Source organism: Seriola aureovittata, chromosome 19 (assembly GCF_021018895.1).
Source record: "Seriola aureovittata isolate HTS-2021-v1 ecotype China chromosome 19, ASM2101889v1, whole genome shotgun sequence".
NCBI lineage: Eukaryota > Metazoa > Chordata > Actinopteri > Carangiformes > Carangidae > Seriola > Seriola aureovittata.
This window is the reverse complement of record NC_079382.1, coordinates 10,921,349-10,943,256: the sequence shown is the minus strand read 5'-3', so window position 1 is coordinate 10,943,256 and position 21,908 is coordinate 10,921,349. Positions and strand designations below refer to the sequence as shown.

Sequence of the window (21,908 nt, the reverse complement as noted above, 5' to 3'; positions counted from 1 at the left end):
AAACTCCTAATAAATGCAGATGGATATATTTTCTGTGTATTAAAAATGTAGCTAAGCATGCCCTCTAGTGTTGTCAAAACTTAACCACGGTGCAGGTGGAATGTGACTTAATTCTGTCTGTATGTCTTTTGGTCGCAAAACATCACTTTTGTATTAATAAGGTAAAGTATTCATCATTACAGACGCTCTCTACAGACTCTGTACTTCCTCTCTCTGCAGGTATATCCGCACCATGTACCTCGGCATACAAAGTCACCGGCAGAAGGAGAACCAGCGGCGTTTTTACTGGGCTATGATGTACGAGTATGCCGATGTCAACATGCTGCGACTACTGGAGACCTTCTTAGAAAGCGCCCCTCAACTGGTGCTCCAGCTCTGCATCATGATCCAGAGCAACAAGGCTGAGTGGCTGCAGTGTAAGGAGTTCCCTAAGGCTCTGTATGAGTAACACTCGAGTCTGGTTTTGTCCGTGTGTAGCTCAAGACATTTCTTGTATCTCTTGTGCTTGCACTGTGGTCATCGCATGCCAAGATGCTTCCATATTTTACTGCCAATCAGTTCAAATATCACTTTATTTAACGTGTGCAATATTCTACACCATTGTATCCGATTTCCAACGCTCATCACTCCTGTTACTGAAACCTCTTTTACCATTCCAGTTTCCTCATGCATTGCAGTTACCCAAGGAAGGCAATTCAATCATAACAAGTGATACCCCTCTCTGTCGGGTTGTCTATAGAAATGCCATCAATACATTTGCTGAGAGGCACCATGCTGCTGCTCTGCAGATAATCCTCTGTCATTTTTCATGCAGCAGGTTACTGCTCTGACATATCTGCTGTCTCTACTATTATACATGTCTTAAGGAAACTGAACTGGTGTACTAAATGGAGACTGTGTTGTCTGTATGACCTATGATGATCTTAGTAATAATATGCCTTTCAAAAAATGTGATGAATTGCTTTGGCTGAAATGAAACCTACTGTACACAGCAAGTGGAATGGCAGCCAAGTCCAGATAAAATCCAGATAACCGTTTGGATTATGCTATATACTTCAAATTAAACTGGATTTCTCTTTCAATTTTCAAAGAGGTTTTAGAATCATTTATCAATAGCTCTCATTCTTACCATTCTTAGTCTTTCTCTGCTTTTACTCTTTCCTTGCTTTCTGTCTCTATTCTCAGGTTTTTCTGCCATGTCCTCCCTCCTGTCCCTGGCCTGGGTGCTAGCCTCTTACCACAAACTACTGCGTGATTCACGTGACGACAAGAAGAGCATGAGTTACAGAGGCGCCCTGGTGCATCTGTTCTGGCGCCTTTTCACCATCTCTTCACGGGTGCTCTCCTTTGCCCTATTTGCCTCCGTTTTCCACATCTACTTTGGCATTTTTGTGGTGCTCCACTGGTGTGCCATGGCTTTCTGGGTCATCCATGGTGGCACCGACTTCTGCATGTCCAAGTGGGAGGAGGTACTGTTCAACATGGTGGTGGGCGTGGTCTATGTCTTCTGTTGGTTCAATGTACGTGAAGGCCGGACGCGGTACAGAATGGTGGCCTATTACACTGTAGTACTGTTAGAGAACGCCATCCTCAGCTCCCTTTGGTATGCATACCGCGACCCAGCCACCACTGACGCCTATGCCTCTTTTGCCCTCTGTGGCGTCTTCCTGTGCTTTGCCTCAGGTGTGGTCTGTATGGTTCTCTATTACGGGGTCCTACACCCCATGGGCCCACGACTGAGGGTGCTGGCCAGCTCCTGCTGTGCTGAGCTGCTGTGGGGCCTTCCGTTACCCCCCGAGGCCGAGCCCATGGCTCCCACACCAGGCCCCCGTGGCTCTCAGGCCACCCCCACACGGGGTCTGGCAGGGGAACATGTGGAGTCAGACGAAACAGCCACGGACACCTGCCTTCCGGTTTTCCAGGTGAGGTCCACAGAGCCTGTGGATGCAGCTGGCAGGCCCATCCGGCCTGAGGGTCCTCTCATCAAGATAGACATGCCCAGAAAACGCTACCCAGCCTGGGATGCACACTTTGTGGATCGGCGCCTGCGCAGGACCATAAATGTGCTGCAGTATATTAGCCCTAACGCGGTGGGCATCAGGTATAGGGACGGTCCGCTTCTTTATGAACTCCTGCAGTACGAGTCCTCCCTCTGAAGGCATCCTCCTCTGTCTCCCTCTCTTACTCACAACGGTGCACATGCGTTTACTTTCTTTCATTCTGCTCTTCCTCCTCTCCAGATATTATCTCTTTCCATTTGACACTTGGCTCAATCCTTCTCTCCTCTACGACCATTCAATTTTCCTGCAGGAGATGTGTGTTTCGTAAACCGAAAATCTGTCAAGACACTCTAAACACACAGTCATGATTTATTTTTGGAAAAAAACATACAATACAGAGAGAAAATTATGAACCTACAGTATCTTATGTGATATATACAGAAGTCTCATATAAATCCCTCTACATACAGGAGGGCTCTGTATGAGTGTGTAGATAACATATGAATGTTTCATTATGAAATGTGTTTAATGCATTATACTGTATTGGTGATTCAACCTGTGAATACTTGTGAAGGGCATATTGTATGTCCCTGTGACATGGGACTGGTGCAAAGCCTGATGGGAATGATGGAGGAGAATCTCAGAGGGGGCAGGTCTTTGCACATCCCAACATTTACTGCCATTCTTTATGTAAATCACTGAAATGAATGATAATGTTTACCAAGTCCTTAGCCCGTAAAAAGCACTGACATGTCTATCATGATACTGTAAAATCTAGAAAGGACACAATCAAATTTGTGTCTAAGAGAAGCAATTCAAAATGGATTTTCCCTCCGTGAGCTTACGTGGCTCAAGTGCATCCTGGCTGTACTATTTCTGTTCAAACTCCTAAATGGTAATCACATCATGTATGGAAGAAAAAAGAAGCACACTGACCTTCAATCAGTTACACCCACATATTCAATTTTTACAGTGCAGACTGCCCTCTAGTGGAGGCGAGCTGTAACAGCATGCCTTACGTGGCCAGATTTGCCTGTAGTTGTGACAGCACAAAATATTAAGATAACCTCTTGAGGTGAAAAAAACACAATAAAAGAAATGTAGAATGTAGTTGAAATGAGCACAATGTTTTCTAAATTGGTGGGTAGAAAATCATATTAAAACATTCCAAAGACTTTTTTTAACGATTGTAGGTGTTAAGTAAAAGGGTAGAAGGGTACAAATGTGTGTTAACATGCATTTTTTTTTTTTTTTTTTAAATTGCAAAGACAGCCTTCAAAGAATCCTCCACCATTCCCTTCTGAATCCTAGAAAGTACTCCCTTTTTCAACCTCCCTGTTTTGTTTTCTTATCGACAAATGTTTTAGGTTGATTAATATATGCTTATTGGGTGCAAAGACTTGAAATAAGGTCTTGAGAAAAATATGACAAATCTGAGAAGATATTTCTATGCTATTATACTTCAGTGCGTATTTGTGTCCACATTTATAGTCATTGACATAACTATATTTTGCCAGAGCACACACTTTTTTACATAACAAAACATGTTGCAGTGTTAAAAGGTATACTCCTCAACATCAGTGTGCCCTCAAAGAGGTTATACTCTTATATGGGTGTACAGGGCGACTGTTCTGGCTTCTGCTAGCACAGTTGAAACAAAGCCAAATCGCATCTTACAGTACTGTCTTTCCAATTTATCTGCCCCCTTGAACCAGTAGAATGAGTCCGTGCAAAATGTGTGCCATCTATAGGCCTGCTGTGCAGCAGTTATACACTGATAGACAACTCCCAGCTGAACCTGCAGGAGCTCTCCACCACAGACACCCACAGAACGACCACTGTATTCAGTCGTGAGGGAAAAAAAGAAAAAAAAAGAAAACATGCCTTCTTGGTCAAAGGAGCTTGACTAAAATTTCCAGAGAGGGCCAGTGAACAATTCATTAGAAAAATGAATGCATTTCATACTCCAATTTTATCTATTTACTTAATGGTTCATCTGAATATATAATGTGTGTTTTTTACATTGTAGTGTTTGGCATGACTTTAGTATGAGGCATTAGTACAAATGCACCCAACAAGGGAGGCCCAAGAGCCCTACACAAAATAGAGATTCCTTTTCCCTGGCTCACTGGCTTTCTGCTTAGCTGTGGCCACGTGCCTGCTAACATCGTACTGTAAAAGGCAGATGTCATGTAAGTCCAGGCTAAAGGCGAGAGGGGGTTTTTGCCAGGGTTGGAAAAGAACATGAGAACAGATTGTGATAAAGGGCCTGACTGAAGTATGACTGGAGTTCCTCGTGTGCATGGGTGAGAAAGTGTGAGTGTTTACCTATCAGCATGTATTGTACATCCTACAGTATGTATTGTTAGAGGATCTAAGTGTGCTTGCATGGTGGTGGGTGTGTGCGCATGCTTGTCTGTGTGTCTTTTCAGCCCTTTCCCACAGTTCTGTTCTCTCGCCGATTGTTCGACTCCATCCTTGGTTGCTGCTCCGCCCTCTTCCCCATCTCTACTCGTGCTGGGCCTTGGTCACCCGTGAAACACTCTCACACTCTCTGGTAACTGAACAACGGGGTTGAGGCTGAACAACTGGAGATCCTGACATGAGAACATGCAATGAGGTACACTGCCATAACCAAGAGCTTCAACATCCAGGGTCTGCCACCCTTCAGCTTAAAAGCGATGTTCAGCCCTGAGTAATTGAGAACTGTTGGGTCAGCTAGGGTGGAGCAAACATCCAACACACCATATGTATAAATATACATGTGTATGCAAACAACCAACTTGTTCATTGTTTACCATAGTAGCCAGAGTAGTTCCTCTCTGTTGTAGTGAATGAACAGCCATGTTAATAGTTAGTCAATGAATGAATAATGAATTATAGGTATTGTTAAACTAAAAAAAAAAAACTAAGTAAAACAGCCAATACAGGGGTTCCTCAGGACCAACAAACAAGACCACTGAACCAGCTGACTCAGGGGTGTCTCAATGCAGTTCTCATCCCCAGGCATGTCCTCAAGGGTCTCCATTTTTTTCCTTAACATATTGCATCCTGGACCACTCCTCGGCTGGGATTGTACCACTAAATTATGGTTTGCGCATTTTGTTTTTGGAAATGATAACTCATTCTTAGTATTGGGAGGGGGGCGGTTTTTTGTGGTAGTTGGCTGCCTGGCGTACGGTGCATCCTTTCTAAACACTGCTGACCTTTTCCAGACGTGGACACATGTCCAAATCAGGTGCAAATACACTGTGATTCATTCATTTTTGTGTGTGTGTGGGATGACGGTATTATATAGCATCATAAACAAGATTATGTACTACTGGGCTGCATTTCATCTAGTGGTGCTTAATGTCGTATAACGCAGAGTATTTACGCTTGCGTAAGTGTGTCATTAGAATATTAGTAATGACGGTTAATTAAACTGATTAATTTTAATTAAGTCCTCAAAGAGTCTATATGTACAAATCTGGATTTTTATGAAACATGCAGTATATTTTATGTATTTCTACAGAACAATCACCATTTTGCCACATTCTGTATTTAGTAAAAAGGATTAGCTAGAAGCTGGTTACTAAGTGGGTTTTAGTTTTTATATATTTTTCTTGTTTTCTTTAAATTCTACACGGGTTTCAAGAGCTAAGCTAGTGCAAGTGGAAGCTGTTTCTATACTGTACAGTGTAGTATTCAGGCTCCCACACTTTATACCATAAACAAGGTCACAAAGAAATCACCTGCAGAGAATTGTTTTCTGTCAGGTTACCTGCCCAACTCTACATCCCTCGACAGCCACAACACACAGCAAGAGCGTTTGAACAGCAAGCTTGTTCTTCTCAGTCCTTGTTGTGCCTTGTTACTTTGGGTGCTTCAATCCAGCCATGGCAGCCAGGTCCGCAAACAACAATGCCAGTGTCTTTCTTTACTCTTTTCATGTGCCAGCACACTCACCAAGATGACAACACCAAACGATATTCCCCTCCCTGTCTGTCATCACAAAACCAGATCAAGCCATGTTCTCAATTGTGTCAGCTTTCACCTCAGACCACTACTATTTAGTCTTAGAGTTTCATCCAAGTTGTCATCTAAAGGACTGCACTGTTACCTAGTTACAGTGTTACAACTAATCTTCACAGTGTGACAGAACCAAGTACTGTGGGTACTGTGTGAAACCCAATTACTGGTTCTTTCAAAAACATAGGACAAATAGTAAGGCAATACTGAACATCTTCTGTACTTGAACGTAGGGTTCCTCATCTTTATTATGTTTGAGTAAGCTGAATCACTACAGCCCAAGCTGATTCAGCAAATTACAATTAGCAGTTTAGACTGAGCTCAAAAGCGCTAGTTTTGGACTGTTTGGATGGATAGTCGTAACAGGTTCCAGCCACGATACTGAACGATTTAGTCAATGATTGTTTTGTACTTTTGTCTATGCCTTTACATCTTCTTCTGTCTTGCAATGATGAATGATTTGTAGTGCCAAGACGTAAACTTTCTGTGTTGTTTGTCTCGTGTGAACAATACATCCTCTAGCCAAAACAATAATGCCTGCAGTTGGAAGAAAACGAGGAAGAAGTCAGTGATGACAAAATGCGCAAAAAATCACCTATGTTTGCATTTTCTTACAATGGAATGATGAAACAGGCCCGATCACTGATTCACTTTTGAATAACCTCATTTCCTGGTTTTCCTACCACCTCCCAGCATGCCTTTAGAACTCATTGTGAGGTGACCCTCAACATTTAGCATGTAAGTGCTCTTGACTGCACAACAGACCCTCTGATTTCTGCATTAATGTGTAGCAGCAGGCCATTGTAGTGTTTGACTTGGTTTAAGTCTGTACCTTTGTGTCATGACCATCTGTTTGGCTGTTGAAGCAGTATGTTCAGATGATAAAACGGTGCATTTTCTTCTTTTACGTTTGCTCCTTTGATTTTTGTTAATAACCTGGTGCTGAATAAATACATTTGAAAGGTGCTACGACTGTGGACTGCAGAGTCCACTTTTTGGCTTTCTAAGAGCATGGCCTTCCGGTTGACTGAGAGAACCTGCACCCTACAAACCTGCAGTCTCAAAATGCTCAAAAGCTAGCACCTCAAATCCACACAGTTTACAGCAGAACTCAACTCTCAATGGTGCCATTTTGATTTTCCGATCTGCACAAAGAAAAACAACAGTTACTCTATTGTTCATATGTTTATTATACTGGTTTCAACATACAGTATGTTTTTGTTTTACTATGATTCAATCTGCACTAGGATCTTTTTCTTTTTTTTTCTGAGAGAATGAAACTGGCAGATGACAAAATGCATCTTTTTGGTAATCGCACAGGAGCACAAATGTACTTCTGCTAATGGAATCTGAGTAAAAAAAGTATATAGAACGTGATTGCTGTGTTGTAAATTCCTGTCATCTATATGTCCTTAATCTGTGTGTATCTATTTTTGTTGTTATTGTAGAATTGGCTGTAATATTTTGTTTAAAAATGGATTTGATATTCCAATGAAGCGACTATGGTTGTCATATTAATTGCTGCTGATTTTTGAAATTGTTATCAAAGGTGTTGGGAAATATTGCTTTGTTTATATTCAATCAATTTCTAGATTGTGTTAGCTTGTTGGTGTATTTCACAAACCTATCAGGATACTCCCTAGGCTATATGATTTATCTGGGGTATTCCAAAAGTTGGCACAATGTCAGTAAGCAAACTCGCTACAGTCTGTAGCAACTTTATGAAAGTGTACTCATACAACCTATGTTGTGACTGAGAACATATAAGGAATGATTTCTTTGTTGTTGTTAAATATAAAATGTAAGTAAATTGTTTCATGGAATCCCCATTCTTTAAAAAAGCAAAACTGATGTCCAGTATTGTACCTACGCCCTATTTTTGGGAACAATATGAATATTATTAATAACATATGGTGCTAAAGTTCTTTTTGTATGTTTTGGTTTTTAGAAGAAAAGAGAAATATTATGCTGAAAATGTAATGTTAAGCCTTACTGTAGATTCATATATCAGACTGTTCATCCCAGAAGAGAAAAATAAATATAGTATTTGAAAGTGCAATATATCAGTACTGTATTCACATGCACCTCTCACATTTTGACAGACGAAAATGGCTGCAGAGAACTGTGTTATAGCATGTAATAAAAGCCACATGAGGTCTGACAAGATAGGATTACCAAATTTATTACTTTTGCATCTGCATTGATGTCCACTTGTATCACTAGTTGCAGTGGATTTGTGAAAGTGTATTGTTATAGTTGAATGCAGATCTTTAATATGACAAATTCAGACCAGATAGTTTAACATTTAATCCTTACGATAAAGAAGCCCATCATGACTGACCTAAAAAGCCAAACCTTCTTAGCAAAGTACTGCAAACAACAAGCAGACACATAACCCTTCATGTGCTTTATACAAAGGTATGAAAAAGGAAAACAGACGAAGTTAACACAGTTTAAAAGTAAATAAATACCACTGTAGTTACTGTACATGTGCAGAACTTAACTTTCTTTGGTTGGCACTCATGCACAGCCAAACCTGTGAGTGATTGGTCTCGTTTTCACTTTCCTCTTGCTGTCTCTATACATGTTTTTCTCTCTCTCACTGGTGCTGTCTTGATTATCTGTTCATATTCTTGTCCTAGGAAAACAGGGATAGTAAACAGTAAATGTAAATAATGTGTCAAGATGTTGTTTTGATGGACACTTAAAATTGTCTCTTACTGTCATCACAAATATTACAGTGAAACGTGTACAGGTTGTGTGTTTTTAGACTTGCAACACTCTTTTCAGGGCAAGGATTTTAGACAAATGCATTACAATAACAACAGCTGTTATGGCTTACTGAGCACTTAGACATGAAGGAATCCTGCTGATAGTCGCTTCATGACAACTGATAATATTCTGCTCCAGTTCTATTTGGGAAAGCCCCAAATCTCACTTTTTGATCATGACTTAATTATGCAAGGGATTTATAAACAATGAGGTTTTTTATGGGTTTTTTTTTTTTTTTTCACAAATGATGATCAGAAAAAGCACAGGTGAGTCTGTAGAAAGAAAACAACAAAGCAAATACAACACAATATCAGAAGTAGCAATGAAACAATTACAAGGCATTTACAGCTAAGATAAATAAGTCACCTATGCAAAGTCATTGTCTGCATTTGCGGCTATAATTCTGGTCTGCGATGAGACTTTGTCATTGAATAAACTGATTATTTTATTATTGTTAACAATTTGAACTGACAGCACATCAGGCTGGTTTCCCCTAATCCTGTTGTTATGATCATTATCATACTACACAGTAGCAGCTGTTTTGGTTTGTGCAAAGCAAAGCATGCTGGACCACAGTTCAACGCCCAAAATGGCGGCACGGTTGAAAAGTTTTGCCTGTGTTGTCCGAGTTTGTCTTCTTAACAGACTATTTCTTTAATTGTTTTAGCCGCACTGAATTATACAATTTTCACACTGGTGGTGCGCCTGCATTTTTTCTAATGGTTTCGGAGTAAGACAAACACCGGCATGGCGTTTGGCTATCGGCTCAAATTTGGCATCACTTTACGTACGCTAGGCTAGGCTAGGCTAAGCTAAGCTAGGCTAGCAGGCTAACTACTGACAGATGAGTGTTGGTTAAATGCTTCGGTAGTTATGTGTCGTCTCACCTGGACCTCCATGCTGAGCTGAATATGAAGAAGAGGACCTTTACATAGAAATGGAGGATGATGTGAAAAAAGTGAAAAAGGTAAGTCTGGTATTTGGCATAACGCTACTTAAGTTGTCCGGCTACCCTGCTAACTTGTGAGCTAGTCAGAGCAGACTAGCTTAGCTGTTAGATGGCTAAGTTTAGTCGAACATCAAGTTACGTTTGCGTCAATTAGCTGACCGGCGGAAAGTGGCAAAGTACTCACAACAACACACTGACATATTTACTGTGTTCTCCGTTAATCAGCGTCACTTAAAACGGGCAAACGCGTAACTTACCGAATAGCCATTAAATAAATGTGAAGCGCAACAGATTGAGCCTAAAAGAGCGAGTGAAATGTTATTAATGAAAGTGTTCTCTGTTCAGGATTACCATGAGCTTCGGGCTGTTATCATTATTTTATATTTCAAACACCAACTTTAACACGCTTTGTTCGCTCTACAGTTCAAAAATGTGTTTAAATGTAGTGGATGTTGGTTGTGGTAATTCTACTTCAGAGTAAAATTAGGCTAATGTTATATCCGCTGTGGTGTTTTTACCGGTGAAGGTGATGTTCGCAACACTATCGCGGTGCCAGTATTCTCAAAAAAGGCAGCAAACGCATAGCCATCTTTTCCAGAGTAATAACGCTCATTGTTATGTTCAGGCGTGGGTCATGGGAGACCTGCGTGCTCAACATCAGCTGTCAAAGACAGCGGTTATCAGTGTCAGTCATGCTAAAGGGAACCAGCACTCCTTGGTTGTACCAACCATCTAACTCCCTATCACACATAGAGTACATACACATACTACCTAATGATCCCGCTTGGTTGGAAGACAGATCTTTATGTGCAGACATGTAGCTGACATTTCATTTGGACACATGCCTTTGTCCTTTTTTCCTATTGTTTCAAAGGAGCATTTTCCCTCTTTTCTAAGGATTGGCACAGGAAGAAACTGAAGGGCCGGACCCACCAAATCCAGGCACGACATTTCATGACAAGATCGCAAACTGAGCAACATAATGAGAAGTGAAGTGTCTTTGTTATTGTTGTGCTGATCATGCCATCATTTTTCCATTTCAATAACACTAATGTTATTGTCAATCTAATTAACTTCCTTTTGATTTGAAAGGAAATTTGGACGGAAATGGAGTGATAGCCTAGTGTTCAGAAGGTTTGTAGTGGCAAGGAAATGTTTTTCCAGAAATTATAACTGATCAGAAGTGTGCTATCAGCTTGATAAGTCCTTGCCTGTCAGCAAAAAGAAAAATAACTTCTTTAAAGATACATTTAAAGACTTTGCCATTTTAGCTAATGTGAAAGTAAAATATCCTCAAATTAAAATAATTCCTTCTCTATTTTCACTTGTTGATATGAAGTTGGTGCTAACTTATAAGGGGCACTATCATCAGTACAGTTCTTGTTTGTGCCACTTGGTGGTGATAATGATTAGCATTTGGCCCAGGTGTATTTTTACATTCTCTGTATGGAGCTTTATATGATCACACAGGTTCATGCGAAAGCACAGACCCTTTCACATGATAATATGATAGTGTTACTTTGACTTTACTTTCTAATTTTTATAAACTTGTTTACAAAGGCTTCCTACTTGTCAAGGATTCTGAGGCATAGCATGAAATTTAGATGCATATCTGGAGATGAATTATACAGCTGAATTGCCTCATTGGAATATAGCACAGTGAAAGTTTCCTGTACACTCACATATGCTGCATAAGCTTGCTTTCAGCCTTGCTTGAGTAGTATGAGTGTCTTCCAAACACTGATGGGGTGAAGAGCAGCTTTACATAACGGAGGTGCTGCCACCCTGGAAAGGCAGGAAAATATCTAAGCATTTCACCTTAGGGCCACTATAGAAGATTTAGCAGGGTTCATAGTACGGAAAAGTATAGATTTAATTTTTAGCTATTTCCAGGTCTGGATAAGTATTTAAAAAAAAAAAAAAAAAAGACAGAATGGAAAAATATTTGTGTTTCCAGACTATTGCCTTTAAATACAAAATTCAAAATTGCTAAAAGCAATGCAAGAAGTGTGGCGTGCGTCTCAACACAAACTCCTATGTAGAACTGCCTCTATGCCCAGAACTTCACGTAGGAGTGTGGCCTGAAAGGCCACAATGGGTAAATGATTTGTGCTTGACAACCTCAAATATGAAGCCTGGTTGGCTAAGGATTCGAAGGTTTGACAACTCAAACATGTGGGAAGTGGCAACTGTAAGCCATATGCAAGGGCAAAAGCGTTGTTGTCTTGTCACAGCATCCTCTGCTGCACTTGATCTAAGTTTTCATGCCTTGTTCTTAAGTGTGAGAAAGTTTAAAAGTCTGCCTACACTTGTCACCCTGGTCACCACAGCAGAAAGAAGCAATACAGTATCCTCACTTATGTTTCTTTGTAAACAGACTTTCACCATTAAAGGCACTGTTCATCTTGAGGCCATTCACCGGGGTCAGCTATGGTAGCTCTCGTCTCACATTTCACAAGGAAAGGCCATAAAATGTTAATGCACTTGTCTTCAGGAGCTACATACTGTTAAATAATGTACTGGCCATACCAGTTGTGTTGTTCTATGAAGTGTTAAGTCTGTGATGAAGTGTCATCACATCAGGAAGGGGCCAAATTATACTCCGTTTCAAGTGGAAGTGTCTGAAAAAAAGGAACTAAGTCCACAAGACCTACATTAGATAGTCTGCACTGTTGTGTATATTAAGCATGCAGTGTAAACAGCTTTGCAAATGTAACTGCTGTGGTTGGGAGATGTACATAAACTGATACACTGTTTTGTATCTGTGGTTTAGCAGTGATGTGTATGGACGTTCAGTTGCAGACTCCTGAGTGAGTGATGGAAAAAAGCAATCATCACATCACAATAAAATCTGAAGGTGTGAAATTAATATAATTGTCGCCACACTATTCTCTTTTGTCTGTCTTTGACTTCTGTGAAGAAAAACAAGAATAATGTGTTGGAGGTTTTAAGCGTTTCAACATTCAATGCACGTATGCGCGTGTCATCACAGGAAGTTGTGGCTGGTCCCCTTCCTGTTCTAGTGTCTCTAAGTAGAGAGACAGAAACACTTCCCTTCCTTTGTTGGGGTCACACGCCCCTCTCATACATGTTCAGGCAGTACTTGATCCTGTGTGTCGATCTCACCAGTTGGCAGCTGTAACTCTGTGAGTGGAGGCAACAGGTGACTTGTTTAGACATTGTGAGCGTTGCAGCATCTGTGGCCAGGCTACGTGCTTGCCGTTGAGTAGGCTACTCTTGAAGCGTGTGGGCTCATGGAGCACGAGGTAGGCTTTTTCAAATGCTTTCCATCTAGAAACCTGCTTTGAAATGTTTTTTATTGTTCATAGACTTAACACCATGGGTAAATTGTATCAGTGCTTGTGCTAAGTACACTTATCTGAGCTCTTGAATAGAGTCACAGTGTTTACATTGTGCCAGTTGATACTAAAGTGAAATAATAATATTATATAATTTGACGTTTTTCTACTGGTTATAGGTGAGCAATGCAAAGGACAGCTCCTTAAGTATATGCAGAAGCATTTTTGAAAAAAAATATCTTGTTCTTTCGTGACACATCTATGTCAGCTTTCATTGAGGGTCTGAGGTAGATGTTCATTATCTTGATGTCAAGATCAGATTCTGCTGTTTAATGAGGTTTTACATTGGCTTAAACTGCAAACCTCTTGATTATTGCAAAAATACTGAGTTTCCTCTTGATCATGCTGTTGTAAATATTTGAGCAACAACACATTGGGTAATGCGAAGGGCTGTACATTTGCACTCTCAGTCTGCTGTATCTTACTCTGCAGCGACCAGCACAGCCAGGGGAAGCAGGATCAGCAGAAATTACAAGGCATACAAGTACCACAGTCAACAGAAGTTTGATATAGCTTCCTCTTGGTTTTCGGGCACATTTAACTTGTAGCTGCGTCGGAGGTGCTTTACAGTGTGGCCAACCCATTTTAACTGTATCACATGTGTTTTGGACATAAAAAGTACTGTAATGATTAATGATATGCTGTCACAGAGGATCATAGAGTGCCACTGGTTTTTAAAGAGCATGGCATGCTGTAGTGTATCTATATGAACTGTGTATTGCATTTTGGAAGGTGAATTGATAACAAAAGAACACAGTTATGCTAGTGGTTACAACAATCTTCTAATTTCTCCTTCCTCTTTGTCTTTATTCACCAGCCTGGTATTGTGTCTCCGTTCAAACGAGTCTTCCTGAAAGGAGAGAAAGGGAGAGACAAGAAAGCCCAGGAGAAGGCCACGGAGCGCAGGGCCCTCCACACCTTCTCACTCTCTCAGCCCGACCACCGCATTGACCCTGACATCCTGCTTAATGACTACATTGAGAAAGAGGTCAAAGTGAGTGTGAAATATAAGCAGAGAAAACCCACACCTATATATTAAAAGGATGGAGGAATCTTTAGATAATGTGTGTATATATATTTATATGTATTTATATATATATATTATCTCTTCATTTCATTATAAAACACTTTATATATGTACTGTATGGTTTGTCTTTCAGTACTTGGGGCAGCTGACATCAGTCCCAGGATACCTGAACCCATCCAGTCGCACAGAAGTGCTGCAGCTCATTGACAATGCAAGAGTAAGTATCTGTGTAAGGAGATTCAACCTGATCTTGTTGTCACTCTCTCTCTCTCTTTCTCTCTCTCTGGCTCATTCTAAAACTAGTTGGATAGTTTTTACATTACTGAGATATTAACAGTAATAAATTAAAATCCTTTAATACCTATATGTCTGTAAATGCAAAGAGAATACATTTCAGAAAAAAACTTTATTGTTTATACTTCTTTGTAGTGAATTGGAAAAGTTGTCAGATATGGTATTATGATGTCTATCATAATAGGGATAATTACAATAATTATTGTATGCCCCTGTCATTCTCAGAAATCGCATCAGTTGGCAGGCCAGCTGACATCAGAGCAGGATGCAGTGGTGAGCTTGTCGGCGTACAACATAAAGCTTGTATGGCGTGATGGTGAGGATATCATCCTGAGAGTGCCCATCCATGATATCGCTGCTGTCTCCTATATCAGGGACGACTCTTTGCACCTTGTGGTGATCAAAACAGGTAAGAACGCACACGCACATACATACTGGCTCCTGGAATAGTAGAGATGTTAAAATGACACTAAAATTTGTCAGACTGTTGAAAGTTGTAAGATTACAGAAACCTAAGAACGCGCACAGAAATAGTTTAGGATCTTGTTGTAGCAGGGGCTTCACACAGTGATCATCTAGACTGGAGTTACTTGCAGTTCTGTTGTAACACACTTACAGTTGTAGTCAATGTTGCCAGATCCCTCTGGTTCTTTGTCCTTATTTAATTGGCCAAAGACAAATTGTTTAACAGGGAATAATATGAATCTGATAATGTTACATCCAGTTTTGAGTCAATTCCAGTCAAAACATGCATTTAATTGGCATCTATTTGGGAGAGTAATGATCAATTATGTGAAATTATAATCAAATTATGACCCAAAAATGAAGAAGCGTTTTGGATTGAAATATTTAAAAAATGTAGGCTAGTAGTGCCTACTGTGCTACTGTGTTTGTGTTTAACATTTGAATAATGAGATTTAACTACGTATTTTTCTGTGTTTTTTAGCCCAGGAGTCAGGAGGTTCCCCCTGTCCCAGCTCGTGTCCTGATCTCAACAAATCTCAGACCCTGAGCTCCTTATCAGAGAGTGGAGCTGTGCTTGTGGAAGTCTGCTGTCTGCTTGTCCTGGCTGTTGATAATAAGGTAATATTTTGCATACAACATAATGCAAACAACAAGCCTGTTTGGAAGAGCTAAGTGGTAGTATGCAGGGTTCATCTATTAAGTTAATTTAGGTTACACAGGTGAAAACAATGCCTTTTGAACCAAGGTGCACAACAAATGACAGAGATGACTTCAAAATGTGAATTAGTGAACCCACCTGCAGTGTTTTTTGTTAAGTGTCAATGTAAACTGAATCAGTTATGGAAATTATCCTCAAGATTGCTATTAACTTCTAAAACTAATGTTCAGAAAGCCTAATTTAATAGTGTACGGGAAACCACAATCTGGACTGATGCATGTAATTAGCTGTTTGCTCATGCATTCTTATTGATGTAAAGACCAGAAATGGTAATTACAGTAAAGATAACACACTCCAGCAAATTGTCATGGAAGACCTCACTTCAATTGAATTTGTAAGATAATGGTGACATTTTGATAAAGAAGATGTAAAATATATTAACACATTTTTTTTTCCTTGTCTCTCAGGCGGCAGCAGAGGAGCTGTGTCTTTTGCTCAGCCAGGTCTTTCAGATTGTTTACACAGAATCGACCATCGACTTCTTGGACAGAGCCATATTTGATGGAGCAACTACACCTACAAGGCACCTTTCTCTATACAGCGGTAAGGAATAGATCAGTTCTCTAGACAAAAACAAACGGACAGGAACCACACACATATTTTTCTCAGGTATTAGCAAGAATAACGAATGTGTTTTGTAAGATTTAATTTGGTTTAATAGCTTAGTGCTATAGTGCTGTTTTTCTCCAGGTACCTCGCAATATAGAAAACCTCCCAAGCTTTTAACATTTCAGAACTAAATATAAATGTGCCTTAATTTTGCAGATGACTCTTCAAGCAAAGTCGATGTTAAAGAGGCCTTTGAAGCAGAAGGAAACTCATTGTAAGTACATAGTCCAAGATTTCTATTTTGTTCCCATTTAAGGTACAGTGTTCTAGAAAGACACTGTAATTTTTTTACTTGTCACTTATAAGGGATGCATTTTTGTCTCAGTCCTTTCCAGGTCTCTGTAGAGGCAGAAGGAAACTCCCCAACAGCTTCCACCCCAGCATCCCCGCAGACAAAAACCGCGAGTGAAGGAGAGCTCAGTACCACTGCTGCAGAACTGCTGCAGGACTACATGACTACAGTATGATGATTCACTTTCTCTTTCTTTGTCCCTTTCTGATTTTGAGAACAGGATGTTTTTTTTCAAGCTTTATTGATTCTTGTTTTGTTGTTTTTCTTCTGTCTCTCTTCTTTTTCTTTCCTTTATAGCTGCGGACAAAACTGTCATCGCAGGAGATCCAGCAGTTTGCTACCCTGCTCCACGAATACCGTAACGGTGCATCCATCCATGAGTTCTGCATAAACCTGCGACAACTCTATGGGGACAGCAGAAAGTTCCTCCTACTTGGTACGACCACTCTTAACATAACCATATTGCAGGGAGGGCTGACTAACTGATGTCACTGGACAAGCTTTGTTTTCTGTCCACTGTATTAAACTGGTCTAAACTTTGGTCATTGGCACTTTGCTGTTTTCAGTGCTATTTTTATTCAATCACACTGCAATATGTTGACCAACACTTACTAGCTGCCCCCAAAATGAACGTGCTGTTGCGGTCAGGCTATGAGTAGATGGTGGGAAATACTGAAGCAGGGCTGTCACAGTCTTGCTTGGTGGCTATGACAGTAAAGCCACACCTCACAATCAGTTCCAATTTCTAACCACAACAGTTTCAGACCAACTTTCGTTTCTCCACATGAAAATATGAGATATCTCTGCTGCTTGTTCTTTAGTAATATATACTTACCGCTGTGTTATATATATATATATATATATATGTAATTGAAACATTTTTTTTTTTTGTCACAGTCCATGATCATATGCATTAAACTTCAAAACACACTTGTGTCCTTGTGACGAGTACTAATGTGTACATTAGTGTTTACAGCTTTTCATTGCCCCCTGCAGGCCTGCGTCCCTTCATACCAGAGAAGGACAGCCAGCACTTTGAGAATTTCCTTGAGACCATTGGTGTCAAGGACGGCCGAGGGATCATCACAGACAGCTTTGGCCGCTATCGACGTACGCCCAGCTCCGCCTCCGATTCCACCACCAATGGCAACGGAGCAGCGGGAGGAAGTGGCGACAGTGCGGCCTCAGACGAGGGCCAGGAGGCCTCTGAGGGTGACGAATGGGACCGAATGATCACCGACATCAGTAATGACATTGAGGCTCTAGGCTGCAGTATGGACCAGGAGGGAGTGACACCCTGACATGGTGAACAAAGGTATATTTGCAAGAGGTGAGGACATAAACTGACGGCCTCACATCAAATGATCAGTAGACAGAAATGAGCTGAATGGATCAGATGAAGGTGGTCCTTAGCACTGACCTAAGATTTGGTTACTTGTATTTTCCTCTAATTGTCAAGAGGACATTCCATAGTCCCTACGCACTCAAGGAAAACCTCAGCTTATTACCACAAAAACATGAAGTCAACAAATGCACTTATGCAGAACCTGTAGATGACATGCAGTTAGTTGGCTATTTTTGCATTTCAGAGGGATTCGTAAGCTCTGATATGTTTTTAAAGTTTCTTTGATTTTTGTATCCTTTATTGGCAGTATCTGCCACAGCTGTCACCAATGTAGCGAAAAGCTCCAGACTCTCTGAGAATGTTTCTGTTTTGAATACCCTCAAAGACTGGAGAATCTGTCAGAGGACTGTGTACATGTTTTAGAAGGTTAAGACTTAAGCTGTGCTTTTGTATTACTATAGGTCAATCAGCTTCATCCACCAGAAGAACTTTGGTTTTCTTCAGTTATTTCACATTTGTGCATTTGCTGTGAGAGTGTAACATTTTGCTCTATATATATATATATCTATATATATATATAAATAAATATATATATATACATACATATATATATATATATATAGATATATATAATTTTGTTTTTCAATAAGATTTGTGTACCACTTTGTTTTACACTATCATTTGTTATGTGTTTACTCATTTATATAATTTTGCCTCATTCAAACTGACCAAGGAAATGCTGTAAAAACAAAATTCTCATTCAGTTTCTGTGATTGAGTGAGGACTGTATTTGACAAAGCCAGTTAGTTGATGGCTGATGTAACTTTATGATTTTAGATGTTTGTTCTTCTCATGCAGGTCATCTTGTTGTGTCTTGTGACATTACATCTGTCATTGTGCCTTTTCACTGCAGTACTGTTGCCAACTGTCTGTCACATACAGACGGGTTATTATGAACTGTACCTACAGTTGTTGAGCAAATCATAGTTATTAAATAACAGCTACTTTACACAGTTTTTCTGTTGGTGTTGATTACAAGCATCATCATGTCGAAATGAAAACACATGGTTATTTTCGTTTACACCTGTCTGCTGCATTATCAGCAGTTTGAAGTGAGAGTAACCTCCTCATTTAATTTGACTTTCTTACAGCAAAACTGACACGAGGTGAACATTTTATAATCTTGACTATGATCCCCTCTGACTGATCATTTGCTTGGATGCACCTAAGCTGCTGTGAAACTTCAGTCTGAGTTTCATCAAAGCAGTCACGCTGGATGTTGCTGAATAGCCTCAAAGTTGGGGATTAGTTTTGTGAGTCTGAGGGACAAGAAATTGGCAGGACAGCTGGAGTTGAGCACATTCCATTCTGTGAAGCCACTCACCAGGCTTTTAAACCATTTCCCTCACAGATCTACCGTTTCATTTTTCTTTCTTCCCCAGTAAGTTTTGAAAATACAAAACATACTGGAAGGAAAAGATGATTGCCCATTGTCTGGGTTGTGTCATGTTTGTTGTGGGACTGAAGCAGAGGTGTAGGAGTGCATGCACAGACTGGAACAGTACACCTGGGTTCAAATAGCCTATCTGACTTGAGACACAAAAGGATGAGATAATCCAGAAGCCTATGATCTCACCGTGCAAATACAGATTCTTTCTCATCACACTAACAGACTATTCACAGCAAGTTGCACCCGTTTGTGACAATGTTGCTACATTGTTTTGGCACAGAAGGAGAGTAAATGATTGTTTTTGACATGCTCTCAGTGTAATTGATCTCTGTGTGTTTTCTCACAGTACTTGGAGGAGTCCTAATTGGCCTCCTGTAAATTGTCATTTTAATACAATTTTAGCCCAAACAGAATGACTCATTACACTGCCTCATTGGAAGCACATAATTATTAAATAGATCAGTTAGTTTAATTAACTCATTTAAAGTTCCCATGCTGTTTTATAATGAGGTTGCTAATTATCTTTTCAACTGGAACCCCTGTAGAGCCTCTACAGTAAATGTATCACCTTGCACGAGCTTGCCTCATAAAGATAAATCAGATAGTTGCATTTAATTACTTGTTTCAGTTACAAGACGATTGTAGTCAGGAATGAAAATGGATTTTTGCCATAATGGTAAATGGATTAAATGTAGAGGTCTGTGACTACACTGGACAGGCAACCTCAAATGGATAGTAGAGACAATGATTTAAGAAAAGTTGCTGATGTTCAGTTTTTAATACAGTTTACTTCATTTGAGCTTTGGTAGAGTTTCATAGGAATAAAGCCCAAGTAGAAACATTCTGAAATAACCTCCCTTAACTTTCTGCTGATTGATTCTGTCAAGTTTTGGTCGACCATGCGCCATAAATATTTGATTTGGATGACATGACTACTTGTATGTTAAAGGAGTCACTTGTAGTGATGGAGCCACAGTGAATCATCACCCAACTCAGTTGTCAGTTCTACGGAGCTCTTTAGTGTCTCTCATCTGACTGTTTTGGTTTTACAGGCTGCAACTGTATTGTTTTGGTCACACTCACCACTCTAATGAACGTACTTTCTGGCAGTAGCACGCAGCTGTTTCTAGCTAAAAAGCTCAATTAAATGATATAGGAGCATTTGTCAGCTAAAGAGACGAACATTTCTTTCAGGAGTAGACCTAAAAGGAGAGTGAATATCGGATTTATTCTACAGGTGGACGGAAACTACTCAAAATTAACGTGCTGGTTGCTGAATGTCTGCCTGATGCACTCATAGGAAACTGTTTGCTAACCAGCTTTCCATATCAACTTAAAAGGTGATAATGTAATTATTGTGTTGTTTCTGCTTTCCCCAAATGGCTAAAAAATAATTGAATGCAAGTTTAAGCTTTACATGTGTAAAAACAATTAACCCATGCAGTAAGTTATGCTCGCCGGCCAAATCATACACAGGGCACAATGCCTTATCCAAAATCAAAAGAAACCTGCAAGCAAGGGGCTTTACTTCAAATGAATGTTCCACATAATGGTTTGGAAGGTATTTTTAGCTTCTGGACATGTTTAATATGTGTCCAGGAGCTGGTCCAAGTGTTCGTCTGACCTTTATAAATCTATTTTCCAATATCCAGCACAGTCAAAATCAGTGGCTCAACACTCCAGGGGTTTAATTGTGTGGTCAGGTTTAAAGCCCCATGTGTCTGCAGTGTGCCTTGTTTCTCCAACAAAAACAGTCTGATTCAGCTCTTATTTCCACTCCATTAAAAATGAGTGTTTGCTTGTTAACTGTGTTCCACTGAATCACTAATGGTGATCAGGAAACGTTGTAGCTCTTGAATCGTCAAAAATGAGGGAATAGGAAATTTTTTCATTACATCACCTAAGTCAACATCCAAACATGGTGACTAACTTATAACGTAACTAATGCATTTAAATCCTCTTTGTCTTTGTGTTCCTCTCTGGACTGTGGTGTTTTTGTCTTTAACCATCTTGTCCTTACAGTAAATCTTTGCTGAGATGAGACGTACCGAGACACTCCTCCAAAATACTGCAGTCTGGGATTCTCGCCAGTCTCACCCTGTGGTTCACCTTGCTGAGGTTTCTGTCAGCCATTCATGCTTGAGTTTGCAGCGCAGTCATGGTGAGAAGTGCCTCTCTGTGGTGTCACATCTGTTATATTCCTGGAACAGAATGGCACCTACATTCTCAGGCGTGGACATCAGACTAAAAGCTCTTGGTAGACAAACGGTAAAAATAGAAATTAACTGATGGCATCCCTCTTTAAGATATTTAAAAATCAAACTGGAGGAAAGTGCTTACATCCAAATCATCTGAATCCAACTGCTTATTTAAACTCTCAACGTGGCCTAATTTTGGCATCAGGACTGCCGGTTATACAGTATCTGGTCTTCATGCTTCAACAGCAGATATAGTGCTTGATTTTATGCCTGTCAAGTAATTTTGTTATGCAAATGAGATGGTTTAGGCATGAAATTAATAAAATGGCAAACTCCGGGGACAGCTGTTGGGCAGAGCTGGAGTCTAAACAAGTCCTTTTTGTTTTCCCTTTTCTCTGGAGCAGACTGTTTTTGGATTT

General features: G+C 40.1%; 2 protein-coding genes and 1 long non-coding RNA gene across 5 annotated transcripts in view; 2 read left to right on the top strand and 1 right to left on the bottom strand.

Moving 5' to 3' along the window:
• xkr6b (XK, Kell blood group complex subunit-related family, member 6b) overlaps nt 1-8,070 on the top strand; it is a 57,222-nt gene extending 49,152 nt beyond the window's left edge. The window contains exons 2-3 of the mRNA XM_056404883.1: nt 220-416; nt 1,186-8,070. Of these exons, the coding sequence (XP_056260858.1) occupies nt 220-416; nt 1,186-2,156 (1,168 nt within the window). The 3' untranslated portion in view covers nt 2,157-8,070. The remainder of the gene's footprint in view (nt 1-219; nt 417-1,185) is intronic.
• A 107-nt stretch (nt 8,071-8,177) lies between these two features.
• On the bottom strand, nt 8,178-9,759 carry LOC130187358 (uncharacterized). The gene is made up of 2 exons (XR_008830444.1): nt 9,671-9,759; nt 8,178-8,649 (listed from the first exon to the last, which is right to left on the bottom strand). It is a non-coding gene; the product is annotated as an uncharacterized LOC130187358 (long non-coding RNA).
• On the top strand, nt 9,355-18,850 carry ccm2 (CCM2 scaffold protein). Of its 3 annotated transcripts, XM_056404884.1 has the most exons (11): nt 9,355-9,750; nt 10,630-10,674; nt 13,909-14,085; nt 14,252-14,335; nt 14,638-14,821; nt 15,359-15,495; nt 16,003-16,138; nt 16,361-16,418; nt 16,530-16,665; nt 16,794-16,932; nt 17,493-18,850. In XM_056404884.1, exons 1-11 carry the CDS (start codon nt 9,721-9,723, stop codon nt 17,795-17,797), a joined length of 1,431 nt encoding a protein of 476 aa, XP_056260859.1. In that variant the 5' UTR covers nt 9,355-9,720; the 3' UTR covers nt 17,798-18,850. The 3 variants fall into 3 exon arrangements, with proteins under 3 accessions (XP_056260859.1, XP_056260860.1, XP_056260861.1); XM_056404885.1 differs by lacking the exon at nt 10,630-10,674; XM_056404886.1 differs by lacking the exons at nt 9,355-9,750; nt 10,630-10,674 and adding an exon at nt 12,749-12,998.
• The last annotated feature ends 3,058 nt before the right edge of the window (nt 18,851-21,908 follow it).

What these genes read in the sequence shown, in the direction of transcription:
- ccm2 (XM_056404884.1), top strand. Translation starts at nt 9,721, where the DNA reads ATGGAGGATGATGTGAAAAAAGTGAAAAAG. An exon ending in GCCGGACCCACCAAATCCAG is followed by an intron (nt 10,675 to 13,908) that starts GCACGACATTTC and finishes TTTATTCACCAG; the next exon opens with CCTGGTATTGTGTCTCCGTT. An exon ending in GCACCTTTCTCTATACAGCG is followed by an intron (nt 16,139 to 16,360) that starts GTAAGGAATAGA and finishes TTAATTTTGCAG; the next exon opens with ATGACTCTTCAAGCAAAGTC.